Source organism: Lithobates pipiens, unplaced genomic scaffold, assembly GCF_037356315.1.
Source record: "Lithobates pipiens isolate NorthernLeopardFrog02 unplaced genomic scaffold, aLitPip1_a1.2 Scaffold_19, whole genome shotgun sequence".
In the NCBI taxonomy this organism is placed as follows: Eukaryota; Metazoa; Chordata; class Amphibia; order Anura; family Ranidae; genus Lithobates; species Lithobates pipiens.
Genome location: NW_027507764.1, coordinates 576,562,269 through 576,587,234, shown reverse-complemented (window position 1 = coordinate 576,587,234; position 24,966 = coordinate 576,562,269). Strand labels below are relative to the sequence as shown.

The window sequence follows — 24,966 nt, the reverse complement described above, 5'->3', positions numbered from 1 at the left end:
ACTAGGCAGGATCTTTTGTATTCTCACAAACCCCCAGATTAGGATAATCCCTTGAGAATCAATACAAAATATTGTAACCAGCATAGGAATCTGTATCCTCAATTTGCATGTCTTTGATTTTTGTATCCATCATCATGTTTTATATTCCATGTCTCTTTTCTAAAAATTTATTTATATCATATTTGTATACTATTCTTTTGGTAGTGCCTTCAAAATCCCACTTCAGGGGTTCTTCTTTTTCATATTTCTTGTTGGTGCGTCTACCTCTGAACCATGAAATTGTCCTGCAAGACATTTAGGAACTGTTGAGCCTTAGATGAATGCGTGGTTCCCCCTGCACAGTCTGAATAATTAAAATCCCCCATTATGGTAACACTTCCCATGCTTGCTGCTAATCCAAATTGTGATAGGAGATCCGTCTCCCCCTCCTCCCTCAGGTTAGGGGGCCTATAGCATACTCCCAGTAATATTTTCCCCTTAGCTTCATCCCTTTGGAGCTCTACCCATAAGGATTCCATCTCCTCCCTAGCTCGCTTAGTGATGTCATCTTTCACATTCCCCTTTTACATTATTCTTGATATATAGGCATACCCTTCCCCCTTTTTACCCTCTTTATCCCTGTGATAAAGGGTATACCCTTGAATGGTTGCCAGCTAGTCATGAGAGCTGTTGAACCAGGTCTCTGTAATTCCCACAAAATCCAAATCCTCCTCGTACAACAGTATCTCTAGTTCACCTATCTTTTCCGCCAGGCTCCTGGCATTGGTGAACATGCCACGTAGCTTGAACCCGTTGCATGCTATCCTCTTATTTTTGATTCTGAGATGGCAACTAGGACTTGCTACTATACTTACCTTGGGTTTATGTGCTTTAGTCCACCTACCACTAATGCCCCCGATACTACCCTCTGGAATATTTTCCCCGCTAACTATCACTACCTCTGGGCCCTCCCTCGTCGCCTTGTTTAAAAACCTCTCTAACTTTTTGGCTTTTTTTATTTTTACTCCCATCTGATCTGGTGCAGTCTGTCCCTTCTATAGTATTGTGACCGACTGAGAAGTCAGCCCAGACCTCCAGGAATCCAAGGGCATTGTTTTTTTTTTTTCCTGTACCATTGTATGGTTAAAATGCTCTTTGCTGGCAACATGATTGATATCCTGACTTCTGCACAACACAGAAGTCAGCTGTCGGACTCATACCCTGCACAGTGCTCCAGTCACAATAGGGAGAAGGAGCACTGTTTGGGAGGTGGGGGTTGTGTGTCGTACCACTGAAGATCCAAACTACAAATACAATGCTCACAAGGTTTATATTTGTGTGCTAAAATGCTAATACATTTCTTAGGTATTTTGGGTTGCCATTCAGCAGAAAGGTCACTACGACATTCGCCTTGATTGTTGCTATAAAAAGCATATTACCACAATAGTTTGGATGAGCCCTTGGATTTGACAACACTTGTGTATTTCGCGGACCTACCAAAACGATATAATAATTTTATAGCCAAACATTTCAGTCTTTGCTGTACATTGTAGGTAAATATAAAGGAGATTGTATTATGTGGCATTCTTTAGGTCCTCCGTTAATTAAGAAGTCTTGTTTCTTATTACCCCAGGGAACAAAGTACATGTGGTGTCAAGGATAGCTACACGGTTGCACCGGAAAACCCCATCCAACCCTTTCTCTATCTATGGCCAAACACAGCTAGCAAGGGGATGGCTGCATTGATAGCCAGCACCTATCTTCGGGTCCAAGCACTGCCCCAAGACGAGCGCAGGCAAGAGTAATGCAAAAGGGGGTGGGGTTGTGTTGGTCCCCTGTCCCTCTGCATTCCTCTTGCCAGCTCTGGACTCAAACAGGTTTGTGGAGCCTGAGATAAGCATCAGTGTCTCCAGGGTAGCTGCATTATTGGATTGCTGTTGGGACATCTAAGTCCAGTCCAATCATGTAGCTAACCTTTCACAACACGTAGGAAGATGGGACAAACTGCTACATGTACTTTGTCCTCTGAGGGATAGAATAGTGTAACAAAAAAGAAATGAGACTTGTTATTTAGAGACCCAGCGATACATCACTCCATCACAGCTCCCTCCCTAACGAGCATGGTTCTGCAAGGTTTCGTTCGGCTAACGAGAGGTACCCAATGGTATGAATGTACAATTATGTAATGCGTAGTACGCAAAATTGGCAGCAAAGACCTCTGGTTTTTAAACGATTTGAGCAGGTTGAACATCTTTTTGTGTCTCGTTTAATGACATGGAAAGTTGTTGCAATTTTTGATACAGAGGCCTAATTACACTTTTCCATGTTGAGCCCATAGCCCTTTTTGGGACACATTTATTACTTTTATGACATGTTTGTTTATTTGTATCTGCTAAAACTGGTTATCTTTTTGACATCACTCAAGGATCTATTAAACCGAACAGTTAAAGCAAAGCATGATGAAGCAAAATGCGTTTGTGGATTGGTTAAGGGAAACAACTTTGTTACCGAAGGCATTGTTTGAACAGAGCGCTGTGTAATGGCACGGAAAGATGAGCTAACCGGAGCAGCGTGATTTGTTGCTCGCCATTCGTAGTGCGTTTGTGCCGAGACACTGGTAGATTTTATCATTAAACAACGTTGTAAAACCCTGAGAAATTCTATGGCTTGTTAAATTGGCATTGGGGAGGGGGTCATATCTTGAGTAGTAATGGAAGAAGATTTTCAGCTCTGACAGAAATCGCCAGTACTTATATCAGGCTATGTCGGCCTGCTGCATCTTTGTTCCTAAAGCTCTGGCTTTGGAAACGCCTTTTTGAGCCTTTTGGCCTTTCTCTGCAGTTAAACCGCACCACCTCACCACAGGGAATCAGAAGTTCAGGTCTGAAGTCGGCTTGAGTGGTTCACGTCACTCTCAGGATTAGGAGGTCCTTGCCTCTCTGTTGCATTTATCCGTGCTCTGATACTCCATAGTAATGATAGTAGATGTAAGCCTTCAGAACCGCTCTAAGGTCATGTTATTGTATGCATGCCAACTGTGTGTGCTCGCTTTCTCTGGGAACCCTTTCCTCCCACACAAGTCAGTGTATGAATTAAAGGAGAAGTGCGGGATTAAAAAAAATAAAAATAAACATTCACACTCACCTATGTGGATGCTACATTGATCTGATGCTGCATCTGTCCCCCCGCTGCCTCTAAGACAGAGAACTAAGTGATCAAAGGCTGCTGATTGCTCAGTTCTTGGTCTTCAGTGAGCAGAGAGCTGGTGACTAATAGTCAATGATTTCTGATCTGCCCCTCTGGCACTCACTGGATTGCTGGGCAATGGAGGAAAGGGGAGCAACGGGCTCAGGATCTCAGTGGACTGCTGAGATGCTAAATCAACTACCAGTCAGGCATCTGGGCAGATACCGACATTATTGTCCGGATCCCTCAAAAGACTGTGACGTCAGCCGATGGTGGGCTTTAGCACCTGAATCTGGGTCACAGAAGTGCAGAACTAAATGCACTCCTGTGACCTACACGAGAAGTAACACCAAAAGAGCTTTACTTTTGTACTTATTTTACTCACTGAACTGCAACTCAATTTATAACATTTGTAACATGTTTTCTCTGGATTTTTGGTTGATATTCTGTCTCTATCATTTAAATCACAACTATGAAAAAAAAATGATGGACCCTTCATTTCTTTGTAAGTGGGCAAACTTACAAAATCTGCAGGGGATCAAATAATTATTTCCCCCACTGTATATGTATCAAACTTGGTCTTGTTAGAGTTGGGACATGGATCCTATTTCCTCTACACATTTCATGAGGTATAACCCACTTCCTCAGTAATGTAGGGGAGAGCATCAAGTCCGTTCCATGGCTGCAATTCTGTGCTTGGCATTTGTGACAATTTTAACAGATTTTTTTGCAATCCTATGTACTAATGACAGGGACACTTTAAGGAAAGGCTGCTTTTGCATGTGTCCAGAGTTTTTATTGCCTTTTTGTTTTCTCTTTATTCAGAATTCCAGTGGGTACAGGGAGATGTGTGTGAAGTTCAGCTGATGGTTTACAATCCAATGCCCTTCGAACTACGAGTAGAGACCATGGTGAGTTTCTGCATCTGCAATTACTATTTATTTAAGTACAAAAAAAATAAAAAATTACTTTTTAAACAATTCAATCAATCTGTTGACAAATAGCAGGACTGTCTCCGTTTAACAATGGCTGGCAAAAAGCATGCAGGAAGTGTAGTACTTGTTAGAATTATGCCCTGAACACACGGTTGGACATTCCGACTCCAAAATCTGTCGGAATTTTTCCGACGTATTTTGGCCCAAACTTGTCTTGCATACACACGGTCACACAAAGTTGTCGGAAAATCCGATCATTCAGAACGAGGTGACGTACAACACATACGACGGGACTATAAAGAGGGCGGTAGCCAATCGTCTCATAAATTTAAGCATGCGTGGCACTTTGTGTGTCGGAATTGTCTACACACGATTGGTATTTAAATTATTGTATTTTGTTGTCTGAAAATGTTAAATCCAGATCTCAAACTTTGTGTGTCGGAAATTCGGACGGGAAAAAGTCCGATGGAGCCCACACATGATCGGAATTTCCGACAAACACAATCCGATCGCACATTTTCCGTCGGAAAGTCCGACCGTGTGTACAGGGCATTACCGTCATGCTTTTTCAGTATCACGGATGCACCCTGTAGCAAATGTTTATTTTTTTTAACAATTTTATGCAAATTAAAACACAATATAACAGTTTATAATCTTGTTAAAAAATAATAAAAGTGATGGACAACATTAGTTTTCTTTTAAAGTTAAATTTGGCTTTGTTTTTTTCCTAAATTTTTTGATTGTGGTCAGGACATAAAATACCAGTTAAAAAAAAAAAAAAACCCTTGTCATGTAAATTTGCATTTGCGTTTTAGGTGATTTTCATTTAATTGCTAAAAACATTTCTAATTTTCAGGTACTTTGGGATGTTTCAACTGTGTGAAAATGGATATTAGTTGACAATGTCAACTTTTCTCAATGTAATATTTGGGGTTCAACAAATATTTAAAGTGGTACTTTAGTCTGCAAATAAATGTGATATTAAAGGCAGGATTCCAAAAATTTATATAAATAAAAAAAAACATGTTATACTTACCTGCTCTGTGCAGTGGTTTTGCACAGAGTAGCCCCGATACTCTTTTGCTCGGGTCCCCGCCAGCGCTTCTGGCTCCTTCCCCTTGAGCAGTGCCCCCAGAGCAAGCCGCTTGCTCTGGGGGCACTCGTGCACGCTTGCCCACACAGACTGGGGCTCAACACCGCCCCCCCCGCTCCCTCCTCACTGGCTGTGATTGACAGCTGTGGGCGCCAATGGCTTTCGCTTCTGTGTCTCAGCCAATGAGAAGGCAGAGACAGCAAGACCGCAGTCGCTCTAGTGCACATCGCTGGATCAGACTCCGGTATTAGGTGGGTGTGGGGGGAAGCTGCATACTGAAGATTTTTTACCTTCATGCATAGTATGCATGAAGGTAAAAAAAAACCTTTACAACCACTTTAAGCCCTGATCACTACATGCTCACACCTATTGCAAGTATAGCAGCATAAAACATTAAAATGAACTGCCTATACTTTTTAAAATCTAGTAAGGCCTGCTCTCACCCTGTTCTGCACAGCCTCAGTTGTCTGTATTCTCGGCACTGTGCTGATAATCAGTGAGTCACCAGCGCCTGATCTGCTGATAGCCTCAAGATTTGCTGCTGCTGAGGGGAGAGGAAACAACAGGAATCACTGACTGTGTCGAGGGAACATTGATTTAAGCCGGATACACACTACACGTTTTTTTTTTTTGTACAACCGAAAAAAACTGTCGGCTCCAGTCGGAGACGCTGCTGGTTCTCCAGCATGCATGTCCAACATACACACGGGCCGAATGTCGGCCATTTTTTAACCAGCCGATGTCTCCCGACATTTGGCCCATGTGTACCTGGCTTTAGGGAGAGACAGGACAAACTCTGCTGCTGGGAAGACACAAAAGAGGTAACGTAAAAGAATAGCGTCTTATCTTATCTCCCTGATATTCTGTTCTTTCTCCCTTGGCAACCAGCCTATGAATTTCAGCACTGCAAAGCTTCTGCAGCCTTAGGCCACGTACACACGGGTGGACTATCCGTCCAACTAAGTCCGTCAGACAATCCGACAGACAGTCCGTCCTACTTTTGAATGAACAGACTTGACCACACACGACGAACAGACAGTCCGCTGAAAGCATGCGTGATGACGTGTACAGCACGTACGACGGGACTAGAAATACGACGTCCTATACACTGCAATGCAACCTTCGGCCGTGTAAATCCTTTCTGAGCATGCGCCATACTTAGTCCGTCCAACTTGCCTACTCACGAGCGGACTGTCCGCTGAAACCAAAGTTGGACGGACAATATTACGGAAATTCCGAAAGACTTAGTCCGCCAGACTGTCCGCTGAAAAAGTCCGCTGAAGCCCACACACGAGCGGATTGTCCGCTGAAACACGTTTCAGCGGACCAAGTCCGTCAGACAGTCCGCCCGTGTGTACGCGGCCTTAGGCTCCTTTCACACATTGTGATCCATTTTCATGGACTCCATTTGCTCAGTGGGGATCGCTCCGTTGATCCCCGCTGAGTTGGCTGATGACAGATCTGTCTCTGCTCACTGTGGAGAGACGGACCTGTCAGATCTCTGCTCTCCGCTATGGGGGATCAGATGAAAATGGATCCGCCTGTCCGTTTTCATCCGATCTGATCGGGCAGGCAGATGGAAAATGGGGTTTCCATCCGTCTGAATTTAGTGGAACGGAGTGGATTGGATGCCAGTGGGCATATCACCTATGACATCCATCGCTCCATGTATGAAGCGTCCGTTCAGGTCCACCTAAAAAAAAAATGACATTCGGACCTGAACGGGGTCGCATGTATGAAAGGGGCCTTAGCTTCTAGCTGAGCCAAGATGCACAGTCAAGGCTGGAAATACACATATTTTAATTACAGAAAGTGACATTTTTAAGACCAAAGAGGGTGGGGGGATTTCCAAGGAAATGACTGCTCTTAATTTCAACAAAATGGCAGCGTCAGCAAGAAGAAACAGGAGCAATGCTGGACAAAGGCAATTTACAGAAGAAAAAAAAATGTGTTAACTTAAATATTAATGTGGAATATACCGTATATACTCGAGTATAGGCCGACCGGAATATAAGCCGAGGCACATAATTTTACCACAATAAACTGGGAAAACCTATTGACTTGAGTATAAGCCTAGGATGGGAAATGCAGCAGCTACTGGGTAAACAATGACCACCTTCAGCCTCGCTGTGCCCATTTGCAGCCTCACTGTGCCCACCTGCAGCCTCACTGTGCAAACCTGTATCATCAGTACCCATCTGCAGCCTCACTGTGCCCATCTGCAGCCTCACTGTGCCCATCTGCAGCCTCACTGTGCCCATCTGCAGCCGTACCTTTGATAACTAAAACAGCGGGTGTCTCCTGCTGTGTCATGCAGTCTGTTCAACGGCCGTTCATTGGAACAAAGCCTCGCCTCCTCCTTGTCCGTGATAGATGGAACACTGATACAGTTCCCCAGCATTGTATCAGTGTTCCTCAATGGACGGCTACCGAACAGACGGCATGACACAACAATTATTGTTCTTTAACAAAAGAACATACCGTATATACTCGAGTATACACAGAGTTTCTTAGTACATTTTCTAGGCTGAAAACCTCCCCCCTCGGCTTATGCTCGAGTGAGGGTCTCGAGTGCTATCAAACTGTTATGGGTAAAGTTCCACTTTAAAGTGGTGTTGCCACCAAAAAATATTTTTTATTTTTTTTAAATCTTAAAAAAAAAAAAAATTATTGGGAAATTTTTTTTTTTTTACTCACCTCTAAATACCTGTTGCTAGGGGGTCATTCTTAGTCTGCCTTCTTTCTTGCCCGGGTGGTGACATCACTTCCCCCCTCTCCGCACAGTCGTCTGGGACTTGTCACGTGTCCCAGATGACTGCGGCGTATCACGGCGCCCTGCACCGCTCGCGCATGCGCAGTGGGTGCCCGGCTGTGAAGCCACAGCCGGGTGCCCACAGTACGAATGACGAGCGGAGAACGAGAGGGGGCTTCGTTTCCCTGCATGGCTGGACCCTGGGACAGGTAAGTGTCTGATTATTAAAAGTCAGCAGCTGCAATATTTGTAGCTGCTGACTTTTAATTTTTTTTTTTTTTTTTTAGGGGCACCCCACTTTAAAGTATATTGAGTAGTTAAGTGAATCAGCCAAGGATTGGTAGAGCAAGGCACCACATCCCAAATTAATTGGAAAAAAAAAAATGAATATGGAATAAAGGGACTTTTAAGGTGCCTAAAACAATGAAAAACTATAACATGTATATTAAAAGTAACACATTTTTATTTAATGCATTTGTTTAAAAAAGATCTTTAATTTAAAATAGCATAATCAGACCAACACGTTAAAGAATGAAGTATAACTACTGTATAAAAACACGATTTGTTGCCATGTTTCGCTAGAATATGTAGCTTCTTCAGGAGATTTCTAAATGTCTTTGTACAGCGTATTCACTGCAATATATAAAGAAATACATATTACAAAATGTAATGGTGAAAACTAAGGACAAAAGGTCCTCAATCAAACATCTTAAAACAAGTTTTAAGATGTTAAAATTAGCATAAAAAGCATCGAAACAAAATGGATCAACTTTTCTATACTATAGATAAACCCATAGTGCTCTGGTAATCCTTCATCATGCAGTAAGTTATAACTGCACCATAGTTTCAGTTACTCAGTTTTATTGTAGTCCCCTTGATCCTAGCCCTCCCTGACAGTTTTTTTTTTTTCCAACTGTCCCCAATCCGGAAAGATATCGCTCATGAGACCACAATGCTGCTTGTTAAAATCCTCCTGGCCAAGCTTGTGCATGCATACTTACAGTATTCATGCCTATGCACTTCTAAGGACAATCTCATGTTCCCGACTAAATCTAAGAATGAATGAGAGTACAAATGCTTTTGCGTCCATCTGTCAGGAAGATTTTTGACAAGCCGGTGTGCATGGGGTCGGAGGGTGGTTTACCATATTATTGAAACTTGGTTGCACTTCAGATTTTTGTTTCTGAAATATCATTTTAAATATATATATATATAAAAAAAAAAAAGTTAAAACAAAATGGACTCAAAACCATTCTAGTTTTCCATTAAACAGATTCTTTCACGTGGGCCCAGGCATACCGGTATAGCAGACCACCGGGAAATGGACATGTCTGCAGGCAGTTGAGCCTTGCCTGTATGATTGATTGTCCTCGCATGTCTCCGGCTGCTGTATCATGAACATATCCTTTTATATCTTACTTCTTACCAACGCCCTTACTTAGCGAACTCCACGTTTGAACAGCGTGATGGAATACGACGGAGAACTGTTAAGCTAATAATAAATAATCGCTTCTCCCGGCGTCTATATCAGGCAGGGTAATTTCAAGCTCTGGGGCCTCCTGATAAAGCTGCTTGTCAGGTTTTATGGTGTTTAATGATAAGTGCGGGACCAAGCTTTCACCGGAGATACCTATTCTGGTGCATCTCTGTATACGGTGAACAAGGGAGCGGTTAATGTAGCGGTCATCATTGTGACACTTTTTTTATTGTCCTGTATTGTCTTCAGAATCCCTTGGTGACCTCCTATTCTCAGAACTTCTAACCAAGTTAAAATAATGCCCAATAAAGCAGATTATCTCCAGCAGAGGCTGTATATAGCCCGCGGTCATACCCTCATTCCCCCGTAGGGGCTCAGCGCGAAGCCTCAGAACGCAGACGTCACCAGTCCTAATGGCCTGGTAATAGATGTCATTCCTTGTTATAGCTTATATAAGCACTTTCCTTGCCTGTGTTTGTGACAAGGATGGAAATATCACACGGGGTCACAGTGACCAAGGGAGATGGCTTCGCTGACATTGTCACCAGAGTCCTCTGTAGCTATTTCAGTTATTTTTTTTGTCATTTTCCTTATTAATCGCCGGCGGGGAGGTCTGTTTTCCCATCTCGCTTTTTTTGCCATTTAACTGGTTGCTCTCTCACAGCTGGAAAGGACTCTCCATTGGCAGATGAAAGCCCTGGAGGAAAAATAAATTTCAGCGCAGTTTTGATGGACTGGGGGGCTTAAGGGAAATGTATGGTGGTCTTGTATGTTTTTCCATTTTTACTGATAATGGTGAAGGCAAAAAAAATAATAAAATCTTTTTCGTTTGATAAAAAGGAAACTTTGCATCTACATTTTTTAAGCTCCCTTTCACACATTTCCTCCATCTCTTTTGCATCTTTGATATTGAAAATATATTAAACGGGTTGTAAAGGTTCCTGTTTTTTCACCTTAATGCTTCCTATGCATTAAGGTGAAAAAACACCTGACAGTCACCGGCCCCCCGTATTACTTACCTGAGCCCTGGAACTTGACCCACGTGGACGCGCTGTCTCTCTGCCCAGGGTTCTTAGCTTTTGATTGGATAGACTGATAGCAGCGCAGCCATTGGCTCTCGTTGCTGTCAATCAAATCCAATGACGTGGGGGGCGGGGGCGAGTTCTGCATTCGGCGTCTAGGGACGCCGAATGCTGGACTCGGGAGCGCGCCAGCAAAGTAACCCCCTTGGGCGAGCGCTTCTTCCAGGGGGTTATCTGATGTGTGGAGGCGCCTTGAGAGCTGCCGAGGGACCCCAGAAGAGCAGGTTCGGATCTACTCTGTGCAAAAGGAGCTGCACAGTAGAAGTAAGTATGATATATTTGTTTTGTTTTTTAAAGAATGAACCCTTACAATCACTTTAAATAAATTGATATAAAAAAATTGTTGTTACACAGCTGACCGCTTAGATTTCACACGCAGCTGTCAGATTAGGTTACACACGCAGCTGTCGGCAGTCACTGTTCGGCCAACTTTTTTCCAACCAGCTCCTTCAGTTTTTCAATCAAAGTTTGTCAAGCCAGGTGGTGTTGGTGTGGTCACCACCCATGACTTGAATTTTGTCAGATTCACAGGAATTGGCTGAAATCTCAGCTGCGTATGGCCAGCTTAGGATGGGGTGCTTGATCTCCTTATTCACCCCCATTTCTCTCTACTTCGTAGAGACTTTTGAAATAGGTTAAACTCCTAACCTGGTGGCTTTTATTTTGTTAAAGCACTATATATCATAATCAACTGCTATGTTTTTTTTTTTTTTTTATAGGAAATCTTTTTTTTCTTTGTATTGCTGTGCTTATGATGGTCAGGGTTGGGCTCAGCCCTTCCTTCTCAAAGCTGGCCGCTCAGCTGTCAGCTAATTGTCAGCTCCTATCTCTCCACAGTGACTCACCTGTTGATGATATCCTGCTCGTCAGTTCTGCCTACTTAAGCCGCTCAATCCAGATGATCTTTGCTTTTGCCTGGTCACATCTCTAGAGATTCTCTCCTGTGTTCCTGTTAAAGACTTGCTCGGCTGACATTCCTTCTGGCTTCAGATCCTGCTTGCCGTTCCTACGTTACCTTTTATTCTTGAGGTTGAGGCTTCTGAGACTGGAGTTGGCGCCCTTCTGTCTCAACGCCCTACCTCTGAGAGTGCTATGCATCCTTGTGGCTACTTTTCCAAGAAATTGTCACCTGCAGAGTGCAATTACGAGATTGATGACAGAGAGCTGTTAGTGATCATTTTAGCCCTGAAAGAATGGAGACATCTCCTCTAAGGTACCACTGTGCCGGTTCTCATACTTGCTGACCATAAGAATCTCACATTCTTGCCTGAGGCTAAACACCTTTCTCCCAGAAGGGCAGGATTGGCTCTTTTCTTGTCTAGTTTCAATTACATTGTCTCATTCTTACCCAGTACTAAGAATGTAAGGGCTGACGCCACTTTGTCACAACAATTTTCATCCACTTTCATGATGGAGTCGGTTCCATTTCCTCCTGATTCCTCCTGATCATATTCTGGCTACGGTTCGCACCAGTCTCACTTCTGCTTTGGGTGACAAAATTCTTGCTGCTCAGGTCCATGCTCCTCCTGAGGAACCTTGTGACTGCTGCTTTGTCCCAGAGAGTCTCTGTACTGCTGTGCTCCAGACTTGCCATTCTTCCAAGGCTGCTGGCCCCCCCTGGGAAGAATCAACATTTTTGGGCCATTTCCAAACCATTCTGGTGGCCTAGTCTATGTGCAGCTTTAACCGCCTTCGTAGCTGCCTGTTCCTTGTGTGCTCAGAGTAAGACTCCACAACACCTTCCAGTGGGCCACCTACAACCCATACCCGACGGAGAGAGGCCCTAGATCCACCTGTCTATGGATTTCATTGTGGAGTTACCCAACTCCCAGGGCAACAGTTATCCTTATGGTGGTTGACCGGTTCTCAAAAATGTCCCACTATATTCCACTTAAAGAAGAAGTAAACCCTGATGAGTTTACTTCCTCTTTCATTCCCTGCAAAGGTAAAGCATAATGGACTACTATGCATCGCATAGTAGTCCATTATGTGTCACTTACCTGACACAGGAGCCAGCGAAGTCGCCGCTGTCCCCTGTAGTCCGCCGCATCCATCTTCTTGGTGGGGTCTGGCAGCTCCACCGCTGTCATTCGGCGAAGCCGCGATGACGTCACTCCCGCGCATGCGCACAGGAGCCGACACGCGCGGCAGCTCCGTCGTTGAGAATGCCGCGCTCAGTGCGCCTGCGCGCCGCTGTCTACGGCGCATGCGCCGTAGACAGCGGTGCCTGTTTTCGGGCAAATATCTCCTAAACCGTATAGGTTTAGGAGATATTTCTTGGAACTACAGGTAAGCCTTAATCTAGGCTTACCTGTAGGTCAAAGTGGTTTGTAAGGGTTTACAACCACTTTAAGAAGTTGCCCACTTCTAAGGAACTGGCTTCCATTTTTTGCTCAGGAGATCTTTCTCTTACATGGGCTACCCAAGGTGAGTGTCTCGGACAGGCGTTAAAGCTAAGGAGCGTTTTTTTTTATTTTTTTTTTATTATCCCATCACTTTATAAACATTTTTACAGCTCAAAGACGCTGACGCTAAAAAAAGTCGGTATAGCTTTATGCACGTTTTTGCGCGTTAGCGTCAAAACTGCTCTAACCCTGGAGCCTCTGAAGGCACTGGTCCTTGTTTTTGTTTTTTTGGAGCTTAAAAACGGCCATGCTTGTTACAGCTCAAAAACGCTATAGTGTGTATGAGCCCATTTAATAACATGGAGTTGCCTTCTTAAGCAGCAATAAGAGCTCAAAAAAGCCGCTGTAAAAACGTCCGTGTGTATGAGGCCTTAATCCTGCACTCTGTGCTCTAGTTAATCCTGCCCCTTGGACTCTCTGCTTTATTTAATCCTGCCCATTTCCATTCTGATTTACTTCGTCATGACCCTTGCACTTTGTTTTATACCCCCTTAACCAAGGCAGCATAGGTACAGATTTTATATAACTATACCTTTTTAAGCCCTGCCCACTGTACCTCCAGTTTGGCCACACCTATGGTTTGCTACAATGCACTAAACACACAGCATCATTCCCCATGTGTCTATTTCCTTTCAGGGCATGCTAAAAAAAAATGGCGGTGTGGTTTTATGGGTATGGCTACAAATGAGGGTGCGATTTTGTTGCTGTGGTCAGTAGGGTGTCACCAGATTTAATTTTGAATATCTGGTAACTTTATTTTACCTGCGTTTTTTAAGTTGGTGTCAGGACCACTTTAATCAGCGATGCAACTGCATCATTACTTTTCGATTGTTTCCACCTCTCCATCTACAAGTCCTGGAGCCCTCGCACCATACAGCGGAATCCTGACGATCTGTTGAACAATTGCCAAGTCTCATTCACCCAACTCCTCATTTCACCCCTTCTCCTCTCACGGCTTGTCAAGCACAAGTGGATGTTTTGCTGTTTAATTAGAGCAAATCCTTCCTGGCGCTCCAGCAAGATGAGACGTTACGCTTTTTCTGTTAACCAGTTCTAGAGGGACCGTCGGAGTTTAAACAGGTGGATGATGGAGTGTCAGATGTATTCCTTTTTGTCAGTAAACCCAGCATGAGACGCTCGCTGCTTTTGTCAAGGCTCTCGGAGTTGGTGGCATATGATACGCACAGGGCCGCCGTCAATGTTTTATCAAAAGTTGTAAAGGAAAGTATTGTGTCACACTAAAATATAAATAAATCCCAACTGAATGACATTTCATTTTCAAAAGCAGTCTGCTTTTTTTAATTTTTAAATAAAATTTTATATAATGTAATATTTTCTAACAAATTAGTTGCCTTTACCCCTTTTTTCAATCCTTTGTTGCATCTCAGTGTTGCCCATCTGCTACACTCTCTTTGGAGACACTTCCTGTCTATGTGCACTCCGACGGCTACATTGCATTTTATTTGTGCTAGTTTCCTGATCGTGACAACAGTGGACCATGTCTGTGTAATGTGTGCGGAAACTTCCACTTTTAGTCTTCATTAGCAGCCCATGCGACAAGGTGACAATGCAGGATCACATCTGGGTGACAGGGATTGAGCGTTGTCACCCTATAACAGAGAGTTACTGAACTGGAACCTTCAAGGCAGGATCAGGTATTATTCCATGAAAGCTGCAGATTAGAAAATTTTGAAGGCGATATTTGAAATTATAATTGATATAGAAAATGCAAAGCTGAGTCATGAAATACTTGCCTAATAAACCTAATAAATCATGTGAAACTAAAACAACATATACAGCGCATTTTTATAAATCAATGTAAGGAAGTGCAAAAAAGTCCTTAATAACATTAAATGTCACAAAGGTGGATATTTGATTGGTGAACAACTTGTGTAATTGTGGAATATAAAACCTCCAGACCACGAACGAATCACCCCACTCATGCTGCCCCCCCCAATGGGTATAGGCCCATCTCTGGGAATGAGACCCCCCAACTAAGCAGAGAGAGATATCCCTGAGGAAGACACGTGACCCAGGGAGTCGGGGAGTTCCGTTGGAGATCTGGTGACGTCATGGACATCAACATCACTGGACTCCTCCCCCCTTCCCCAAGTGCCTCCGTCTGCTAACGAAGGAAAGGGGGGAGGAGTCCGGTAACGAAGTTCTGATTGAATGTAACGCTTAAGGGGGAGGAGCTATGGATGACGTCACCCACTGCTGCCCTACGGAACTAACACGATTGTCGGCTTTACATGCTGTGTTTTTACCATCTCTATGTGAGTAGTTTGTGTTTGAACACAAAAATGAAATCTGATACTTAAGTGGTGAGCACTTAGATCTTTTCTTTCTACCCATGACCTGGCATCCTTGCTGAGATCTAAGGAGACGTGAGAGAAGTTTATGGTCCATGTTAACCCTTTTGATACCCGCTTGCATGACCACCTGTTTCCACAGGGGTCCATGCCATAAGGTGTGAGTGATTAGTTAGACCGGAGGTGGAGGGATTGTCACGCTACTGTGGAAAAAAAAAATACGTCAGTGCTACAGTTTGAATTTAAAATGTATTTGTGTGAACTGTAAAGTTAAGTCATGGATTGTGGAAACTAACTAGTGTCGGGTGATTGTATATAGTGTATACCACATTTACCACTGACTAATGCAGAGTTACAATGCAAGGAGAGTAGCGAAAAGTAGTTGGATCTGTATGTGTGTTATAATTAATCAAAATGATTTGATTAATCGATTTAAAAAACAGCGATTAAACACGAAAATTTTAACCAGTAACAGCCCTACGTTTAACCCATTTTTTTTTTAAAGCTTGCAAGTTCAGACCTAGTTTAGCAGCATTGGTATGTGGCAATAACTTTCTTTGCTGCAAAGTTAATCCATATTCTCACAGCAAAAGGACTTTTTACATTTGAACTTATGTAGCATCCTCCTAGATGGTTGCTAGGATTAGGTAGATTTCGTTTTTGGCCCACTGTGTTCGGTGAAGCTGTAATTTTGCCGGTAAATTTAGCTTGCGTCACTGTAATCGGTGTGCCTGCAAATGCTGTGTTAGGTAAATTTAGTTGTGCTCACTGTAATCAGTGTAGCTGTATGTGATTAGTTAGGCCTGTTTGGTATTTCAGCTGCTGCTGGTTTGTTTCCTTTGCTTTCCAGAAAACAGTAGAATTCTCTGGAACATAGGTGTGAAGCAATGCAAATAGCAGCATGAATATTTATACAGCCCTCACCAGTCCCAGGGAGGGTTGCCGTGAAGGCTGCAATGCATCTTTTTAACCACTTCAGCCCCAGAAGGTTTGCCTGCTTAATGACCGGGCCATTTTTTGGCGATATGACACTGCATCGCTTTAACTGACAATTGCGCGGTCATGCAACGATTTACACAAACAAAAATGACGTCCTTTTTGTTCCCACAAATAGAGCTTTCTTTTGGTGGTATTTGATCACCTCTGCGGTTTTTATTTTTTGCGCTATAAACAAAAAAAAAAAAGCGTCAGTTTTGAAAAAAGCACAATATTTTGTACTTTTTGCTATAATAAATATCCAATTTAAAAAATATATATATTTTTTTTTCCTCAGTTTAGGCCGATATGTGTTATTCTACATATTTCTGGTAATAAAAATCACAATAAGCGTACATTGATTGGGTTGCACAAACCTTATAGCGTCTACAAACTATGGGAAAGATTTATGACATTTTTATTATTATATATATATTTTTTACTAGTAAAGCCGGTGAGCTGCCATTTTTATCGGGACTGCGACATTATGGCAGACAGATCGGACACTTTTCACAAATTTTTGGGACCATTGACATTTATACAGCAATCAGTGCTATAAAAATGCACTGATTACTGTGTAAATGTCACAGGCAGGGAAGGGGTTAACACTAGGGGGCGATCAAGGGGTTAACGGTGTTCCCTCGTATGTGTTCTGAAGGGGGGAGGGGACTGTGTAGGGGTGATGACAGATCACTGTTCATACTTTTGTAGGGGGTGGGAGTGGCTGAAGGAGATGACAGATCGTTGTTCATGGCTAGTAGGAACTCACAATCTGTCTCTCCTCTCCTCACAGAACAGGGATTTGTGTGTTTACACACACACACACACACACATACACAACCCTGTTCTGGCTCTTGTGCCCGCGATGCATGTGGCCATCGCGACCGCCATCAATGCGCATTGGTTCCCCCGCAGTGCAGTGGGCACACACGCGCCCGCTATTCCCTCTTAAAGGGCCGACATACAGCTATGACTGCTCGCGGGAACACGCCGACCTGCCGCAGTATGACGAGGGCTGGTTGGCAAGCAATTAAATATTCTGAGACACAGAGCTTCTGGGTTTTTACTTTCAGGAGAGGATTAGTCGAACCTAAAGGGCTTGCTGCCCCACTGGCAGTGCTGCCATGTGGTTGCTTTTTGTGAGGCCTCAGAAGGGTGATCTGAAGGCCTGGTTGCTGACGCTACAGAGAGCTGACTGAGGGGCTGTCTGCTGAACATCCGGTCTGGTAGAACTGGAAAAAGGTGTCACATGGATGTAGGAAGGAGGCAACCAACTGTCCTTTGGCATTTTGTGAGTATAGGTTGCCGTGAAAGATCTTAGAGACTGTTGCCACCGCTCTGGTGCTAGAAAGTCAACAGTATGTGTAAAGGGGACATCGGCTGGTGTCCCGAAGAGCTCAGTCAATCCTTGTTGAAGGGTTTCTGCTCTGATTGCCCAAAGAAAGAAGTGTGTATCAAAAAAACAACAAACGACAAATTCCCAGCTGACTTACCAACCAGCCTGCAACAAACCAAATTGACCTTGTATAACTATTTACCTTAAAACCAGGGGTTTGGTTTGGCCACATTTGCAAATAAATCTTTAAAGTGGAGTTCCACCCACTTTTACAAGGTGGTCTTAAACTAAAGACCACCCCTCGTTTTTGGATATCTATATATTTTTTTTCTTGCCTACCTTTTTTAGAAAGAATACATTTACTTCAGTCCTAGCCCAGCCACAGCGCAGTACCTCACGTCCTCTTCTGTGGCGAGCCCTCCTCCTTCTCCCCCACTGCCTTCTGGGACCTGTGTGTGCTACTTGCGCATGTGCATCAGGAAACCGGCTGTGAAACCTGAAGGCCCCACTGCCAGTTTCCCTTATTTGGAATGCTGGTGCCTGCACCCGAGCTGGTGGACGAATCGGTCTGGGGGAGGGGGGGGGGCGCAAACATCACATGCTCCCTGGACAGGTAAGCGTCCTTATTAAAAGTCAGCAGCTACAGTACTTGTAGCTGCTGACTTTAAAAAAATAAATTATTGCAGTTGGAACTCTGCTTTAGGCTGCAGGGCAATTTCACAGCACCCCAGTGTACCGCAATCCTAATTCTATAAAGATTTAGGCCCCATTCACACCTGAGCGTTTTATATCTTGAAGCCTCAAGCTATAAAATGCTTGAGGGCAAAAAAATCTATTATTCTCTATGGAGATGGTTCACATCTCCACTCCAAGTCGCCTGAAGCTCAAACAAGTTCTGGACCCTTTTTTGTCGCTCGAATCGGGGCAGATTTGGGCATTTTTGGAGCAGCAAGCCGATGAAAAATCTAAAAACATAGCAACAAATGAGGAAGCAGATGATAATTTTTCCTAACGCCAAAGCTCAAAATTGCCGGAAAGCGATGCTTGGTAACTCGCAAACACGCGTGACAAAGCGTCGGAAAAAACGCTCAAAAACGATACACTCAGGGGTGAATGGGGCCATAGAGCCTCCAAAGTTTGAGCACATATAAAATAATTGATAGAATAAGGTCAGGTATGACTGGAGGGAGCCCACCCCTCCTTAAATGTATAGGGGCACCCTAGACACTCAGCAATAGCACAATGGCAGCAAAGGTGTCCAGTGCACCCCCTCATTAACTAACCAACTCTACAAGCAAATGGCAACCACCCCAACCTATAACTGGCTTTTGCAGCAAGAAGCGCATGGAAGGATGATGACTGGCAAAGTGGATTGTCCTGTCTAATGCCGCATACACATGACCGGTTTTCCCATCAGAATAAACTCTGATGGCCTTTTCCGACAGAGTTCCCCTGAAACGGACTTGCCTACACTCGATCACACGAAAGTCCGTTCGTTTAGAACGTGATGAAGTACGACGGGACTAGAAAAAGGAAGTTGAATAGCCAGTAGGCAATAGCTGCCCTTGCATCGTTTTTGGTCCATCGGACTAGCATATAGACGAACGGTTTTCCCGATAGGAATTGATTCCATCTGAAAATTTTGAAACATGTTCTATTTCTAGGTACGTCAGAATTTTTGAAAAAAAAAAGTCAGATGAAGCCCCACACACGATCGAAATATCCGATGAAATGATTCCGTCCGACCTTTCCTGCCGGAAAGTCCGGTCGTGTGTACACGGCATTACAATTCACGTTAAAGCCAGAAGCTTGTGGGCTTTCAACTGGTTCTACCTCAAAGGCCAAGTCCACAGTTTGCTTCTGCAAGGAATTCTGCTTCAGCTCTACAGAAGGAAGGTTACTGTCCTCAACTTGTACATAGTTCTTTTTGGAATATAGCACTCAAATTCCCTAACCCTATCCAAGTTACCCTTAAAATAAAAAAACACCAAAAGGAACACCCCTAGACTTGTTATTGAGCCAGAGAGCAAGTGTGATGATCATATGCCTGGCTGCCGGGCAGTCTAATGGGAAAAAGATTCTGGGCGATTTCCAGCAGCTTCTATAGGGGTAGCGCTGCCCTTAAAGTGGTTGTAAACCCTTACAACCAACTTTGACCTACAGGTAAGCCTAGATTAAGGCTTACCTGTAGGCCCAAGAAATATCTCCTAAACCTATACGGTTTAGGAGATATTTACCCGAAGACAGCCACCGCTGTCTACGGTGCAGGTGCACTGGGCAGGCCGCAGATTGCGGCGATATGCGCGAGTATCGGCTCCCGTGCGCATGTGCGGGAGTGACGTCATCGCTGCTCTGGCGAATCACAGCGCCAGAGCAGCGAGACCCGGAAGTCACTCCGGGATCCATGTCAGCGGCGGACATGAAGACGGAGGACTGCTTCGGGGGCTTCGTTCTCAGGTAAGTTATTCATAATGAGCTAGTATGCTAGGCATACTAGCTCATTATGCCTTTGCCTTACAGGGTGTGTTTTTTTTTAGCCTTTACTTCCTCTTTAACTACTTGCCGACCAGCCTCCAAAGTTATACTGCGATAGGTTGGCACGAGCTGCGCGAATCGCAGTCGTTGTATGTCAGCCACTTTAAGAAGCTATAGGGGGCGTGCGCGACGCCTGCGTGGCCGGCAGCGGCCGATGTCTGCCGGCCACCCTCGACCGCTCCTCAGAGAGCCAGAACAGGGATCTGTCTATGTAAATGGACAGATCCCCGTTATGACGGGAGTAGAAAGAGATCTGTTCCTAGTGATCGGGAATAGCGATCCCTCTCCTCCTCCAGTCACTACACTCCCCCCACACTTAGAAACGCCTCCCAGGGAACACTTAACCCCTTGTTTCCCCCCTAGTGTTAATCCCTTCCCTGCCAGTGATATTTATACAGTAATTGGTGGTTATTTTTAGCTGTGATCGCTGTATAAATGTCAATGGTTCCAAAAAAGTTTCCGATCTGTCTGCCGCAATGTCGCAGTCCTGCTAAAAATCGCAGATCGCCGCCATTACTAGTAAAAAATAAATAAATAATAAAAATTCCATAACTCTATCTCTTCCATTTTGTAGATGCTATAACTTTTGCGCAAACCAATCAGTATACGCTTATTGAGATTTTTTTGTCCAAAAATATGTAGAAGAATACATATCGGCCTGAACTGATGAAGAATTTAGTTTTTTTTTTACAGGTTTTATTTGGGATATTTATTATAGCAAAAAGTTTAAAAACATTTTTTTTTCGCTCTTTTTTTTTTGTTTATAGCGCAAAAAATAAAATGATCAAATACCACCAAAAGAAAGCTCTATTTGTGGGAAAAAAAGGACATAAATTTTGATTGGGTACAACATCGTACGACAGCGCAATTGTCAATTAAAGCGACGCAGTGCCGTATTGCAAAAAATGGCCTGGTCATTATGAGGGCAAATCCTTCCGGTCCTTAACTGCTTAAGGACCGCCTCCTGCACATATACGTCGGCAGAATGGCACGGCTGGGCACAATCACGTACCTGTATGTGGCTCTTTAAATGCCCAGCCCTGGGTCGGGAGCGCGCCGGCGGTGGCACGCTCCAGACCCGGTCCAGAGCTCCGTGACCGATTGGGTCAGAGAACTTAAGAACGAGGAGAGGTCTGTGTAAACAAACCTCTCCTCGTGCTTCCTACTGTGGCTGTCAGCGTTCGTCTGTTTCCTGTTATAGGGAAAGACAATCAGTGATGTCACATACCAGGCCACGCCCCCTACAATTGAAAAATACACATAACCCTTCCCCACCCCCTAGTGGTTAACTCCTTTGCTGTCAGTGTCATTTACACAGGAATCAGTGCATTTAAATAGCACTGATTGCTGTATAAAGGACAATGGTCCCAAAAATGTGTCAAAAATGTCCGATGTGTCTGCTTTAATGTCGCAGTCACAATAAAAATCGCTGATTGCCACCATTACTAGTAAAAAATAATAATAACAATGCTATAAAACTATCCCCTATTTTGTAAACGCTATAACTTTTGCGCAAACCAATCAATAATCGCTAATTGCGATTCTTTTTTTTTTTTACCAAAAATATGTAGAAGAATACGTATCGGCCTAAACCTGAGGAAAAAAAATATGTTTTTTATATTTTTTGGGGGGGATATTTATTATAGCAAAAAGTAAAAAATATTGCATTTTTATCAAAATTGTTGCTCTATTTTTGTTTATAGTGCAAAAAATAAAAAACCGCAGGGGTGATCAAATACTACCAAAAGAAAGCTCTATTTGTGGGGAAAAAAGGATGTCAATTTTGTTTGGGAGCCACGTCGCACGACCGCGCAATTGTCAGTTAAATTGACGCAGTGCCGAATCGCAAAAAGGGGCTTGGTCCTTTGGCTGCAAATTGGTCCGGGGCTTAAGTGGTTAAAGTGGTATTAAAGCCATAAAGGGGTTTTAAATACTGTAAGAAAAGGGGTATAATGCATATTAGAAAACCACTTTGTAAAAAAAAAATCTAATGCTGTCAGAACTATAATGTCTGAAGTGCAGTCTTTTTTTTTTCTTCTTCTTTTTTAGCCCATCATTGGGAATAAATGCAGCTCTAGTTTTATTAATTTATATTATTGGTTATTTTCCTCATATGCTTACTGCTCCATGGTCCGAATAAAATTATTTAACACCTTATTAACCTTTAGTCCATCCTGATGAGGCCAAATTAACTCCTTCCCCCCTTCTCTTAAAGAGGACATTTTACTAAATTTTTAAATGCCGCTTTTTCAAGCGGGCCCCCACCCCTTTTACAGAATGTTGCTGCAAAAAAAAAAAAAAAAAATAAATGACAAACCGCCTATGGTCATCAAAGGTTTTTTTTTTATTATTATGATTTCACCCTCGCCTTGTAAAACAAGCCATTCAGTTTATAATGGGGACAAAACAGTTGTGTATATTTATAAAAAAACATTCTTCTTTCCCCCGTTTCTTTAAAAGTGATCCTCTGTTCTTGATTGCAAAATGAGCTCAGAGAGCTAGGGGAGGAAAAACAGCAGTACACTGATCTCCTCAGTGAATGGCTGTGCAGGTGTAGGCGTGTCAGCACAAGCTTGGTACCGTATATACTCGAGTATAAGCCGAGATTTTCAGCCTCTTTTTTGAGGCTGAAAGTGCCCCCTCGGCTTATACTCGAGTCACCGCTGTCTGACTGCTCGATCAGCGTATCGAGCAGACAGACGGCGGACATTAAAATTCAAAAGCCGCGCCTCCTTCTCCGCCTCCGCCTGTGATAGGCGGAACACTGAATTTCCCAGCAGTCAGTGTTCCGCCTATCACGGACATCCGTTCATTCTCATACTACGGACGAGTATGAGAGGATGTCCGTGATAGGCGGAACACAGGCTGCTGGGAAATTGAGTGTTCCGCCTATCACAGGCGGAGGACGGAGGCGCAGCTTTTGAATCGTAGAATGGCCGCCGAGAAGAGCGGCGATCCATCGGCACGACACGGGACGGAGGAGGCACGGGACAGAGGAGGCACGGGACGCACGGGACACCGGAAGGCACGGGACAGAGGAGGCACGGGACAGAGGAGGCTCGGGACGACGGCGGCTCGGGACGGAGGCTTGGGACACAGGTAGGCTGGACACACACACAAGGCTGCACGGACACACACACACACACACACACACACACACACACACACACACACACACACACACACACACACACACACACACACACACACACACACACACACACACACGGATGGATGGATACACACACACACACACACACACACACACAGGGATGGATGGATGGATGAATACACACACACACACACACACAGGGATGGATGGATACACACACAGGGATGGATGGATGGATGGATGGATGGATGGACACACACACAGGGATGGATGGACGGACACACACACAGGGATGGACGGACACACAGGGATGGACAGCCATGTCTCACCCTCGGCTTATACACGAGTCAATAAGTTTTCCAGTTTTTTGGGGGTAAATTGGGGGCCTCGGCTTATATTCGGGTCGGCCTATACTCGAGTATATACGGTAATTGGAAGAGAGCAGGCTGAGTTCCTGGCACAGCCAGAAAACTGACCACCGTGTGTGTTCTCACGCCTTGAGTGGTTCGCTTTTAATAGGAAATCAGAGGGATTGGCAGGGACACCAGGGATTTCACACAAAGGAAGCAATATGAAGAGAACAGGATACGTTTTCTAACATGTACATGGTACAGCAGACATGTATTAGGAATATGGAATGTTTGGCTAACGTATTACTTAATTATCCATGCTTCTGCCCATGGCGCCTTGGCAAGGGTGACATCAGAGATATCATGGGAAATGCAGAGTGGCCCAAATCTTGGTAGAAGACACTAATGCATTGTGCTGTAGCATCATCTTGTGAGATTTGTGGCATTCTACATTCTCTCCGAAGGGTCCTGACTTCAACCCCTGCAGCACAGAAGTCAGGGTGAAGGGTAGGTATTTTAACAAATTTTTTTTTTTAGCAGCCCTTGAGATGTTGGAGGGTGACCCTTACTTAATAAGATGCACTTTTATGGAGGGGCAGGTTTGCTCTAACTTGCATTCTTAGAAGGAAGCAAGCGTTGGAAGCCTCCTAATTTCTCTAATGGCAGGTGTGGGTATAGGATTGTTTTTATGAATTGTGTGTGTGTGTGTGTGTTATATATATATATATATATATATATATATATATATATATATATATATATATATATATATATATATATATATATATATATATACATGTATGTAGCACTGGCTCCTAACGAGTATGCGCTATATGTTTTTGAAAGTTAATATTCTTGAAACCACAGTTGGGTTTTAGGGCTAATTTTACTAAATTATGATTTCAGTACCAGTCCAGCTGGGTTGCACTGGGTTCTCCTTGGCCGCAGGTGTTGCTGTCGCCGCCGGCAAGAGTGAGAACGCAGTTTGGCTGGGTGTATTGAGTGCCACATTTTTCTCGGAACCAGCCCCGTGGGAGTGTTCTCCTGCTGTGCATTCTGGGAGGTGGTATTTAAGGTATGGACTTCACGTGCTATGGGGTTCCATTCCAGGAGATTTTTCTGTCTGTTCTGGTCCTCCTGACCAGTCCCCATGGCCCTCCTGTCCTGGGGTGCGGTTCCATGCATTTCCAAGTCTCGGTGCTGGATAGCCTGAGGCAAAGCAACTGCAGGGACAGGCCTGAATGGATATCGGGGGCCTGGTGATTCAAGGGTGGTCCAGTGCCGTCTCATCTAAGGGAGAGGCCCAGCAACTGGAGAAGCATCCAGGGGAGGACTCTTCAGGAGAAGGCTATGCACAAGGCTGGCTTCTCTGAAGGAGCCTGGAGATTCAGTGTAAGGACACTTCATGGATCTACACTTATACGGTATCGCCGGACC

At 44.0% G+C, this 24,966-nt stretch overlaps 1 protein-coding gene across 1 annotated transcript in view; it reads left to right on the top strand.

Annotated features, from left to right (window-relative positions):
• The window catches only part of TRAPPC9 (trafficking protein particle complex subunit 9), a 903,391-nt gene that overhangs the window by 124,063 nt on the left and 754,362 nt on the right, over positions 1 to 24,966 (top strand). Inside the window, exon 12 of the mRNA XM_077493381.1 lies at positions 3,991 to 4,076. Within this exon, the coding sequence (XP_077349507.1) occupies positions 3,991 to 4,076 (86 nt within the window). The remainder of the gene's footprint in view (positions 1 to 3,990; positions 4,077 to 24,966) is intronic.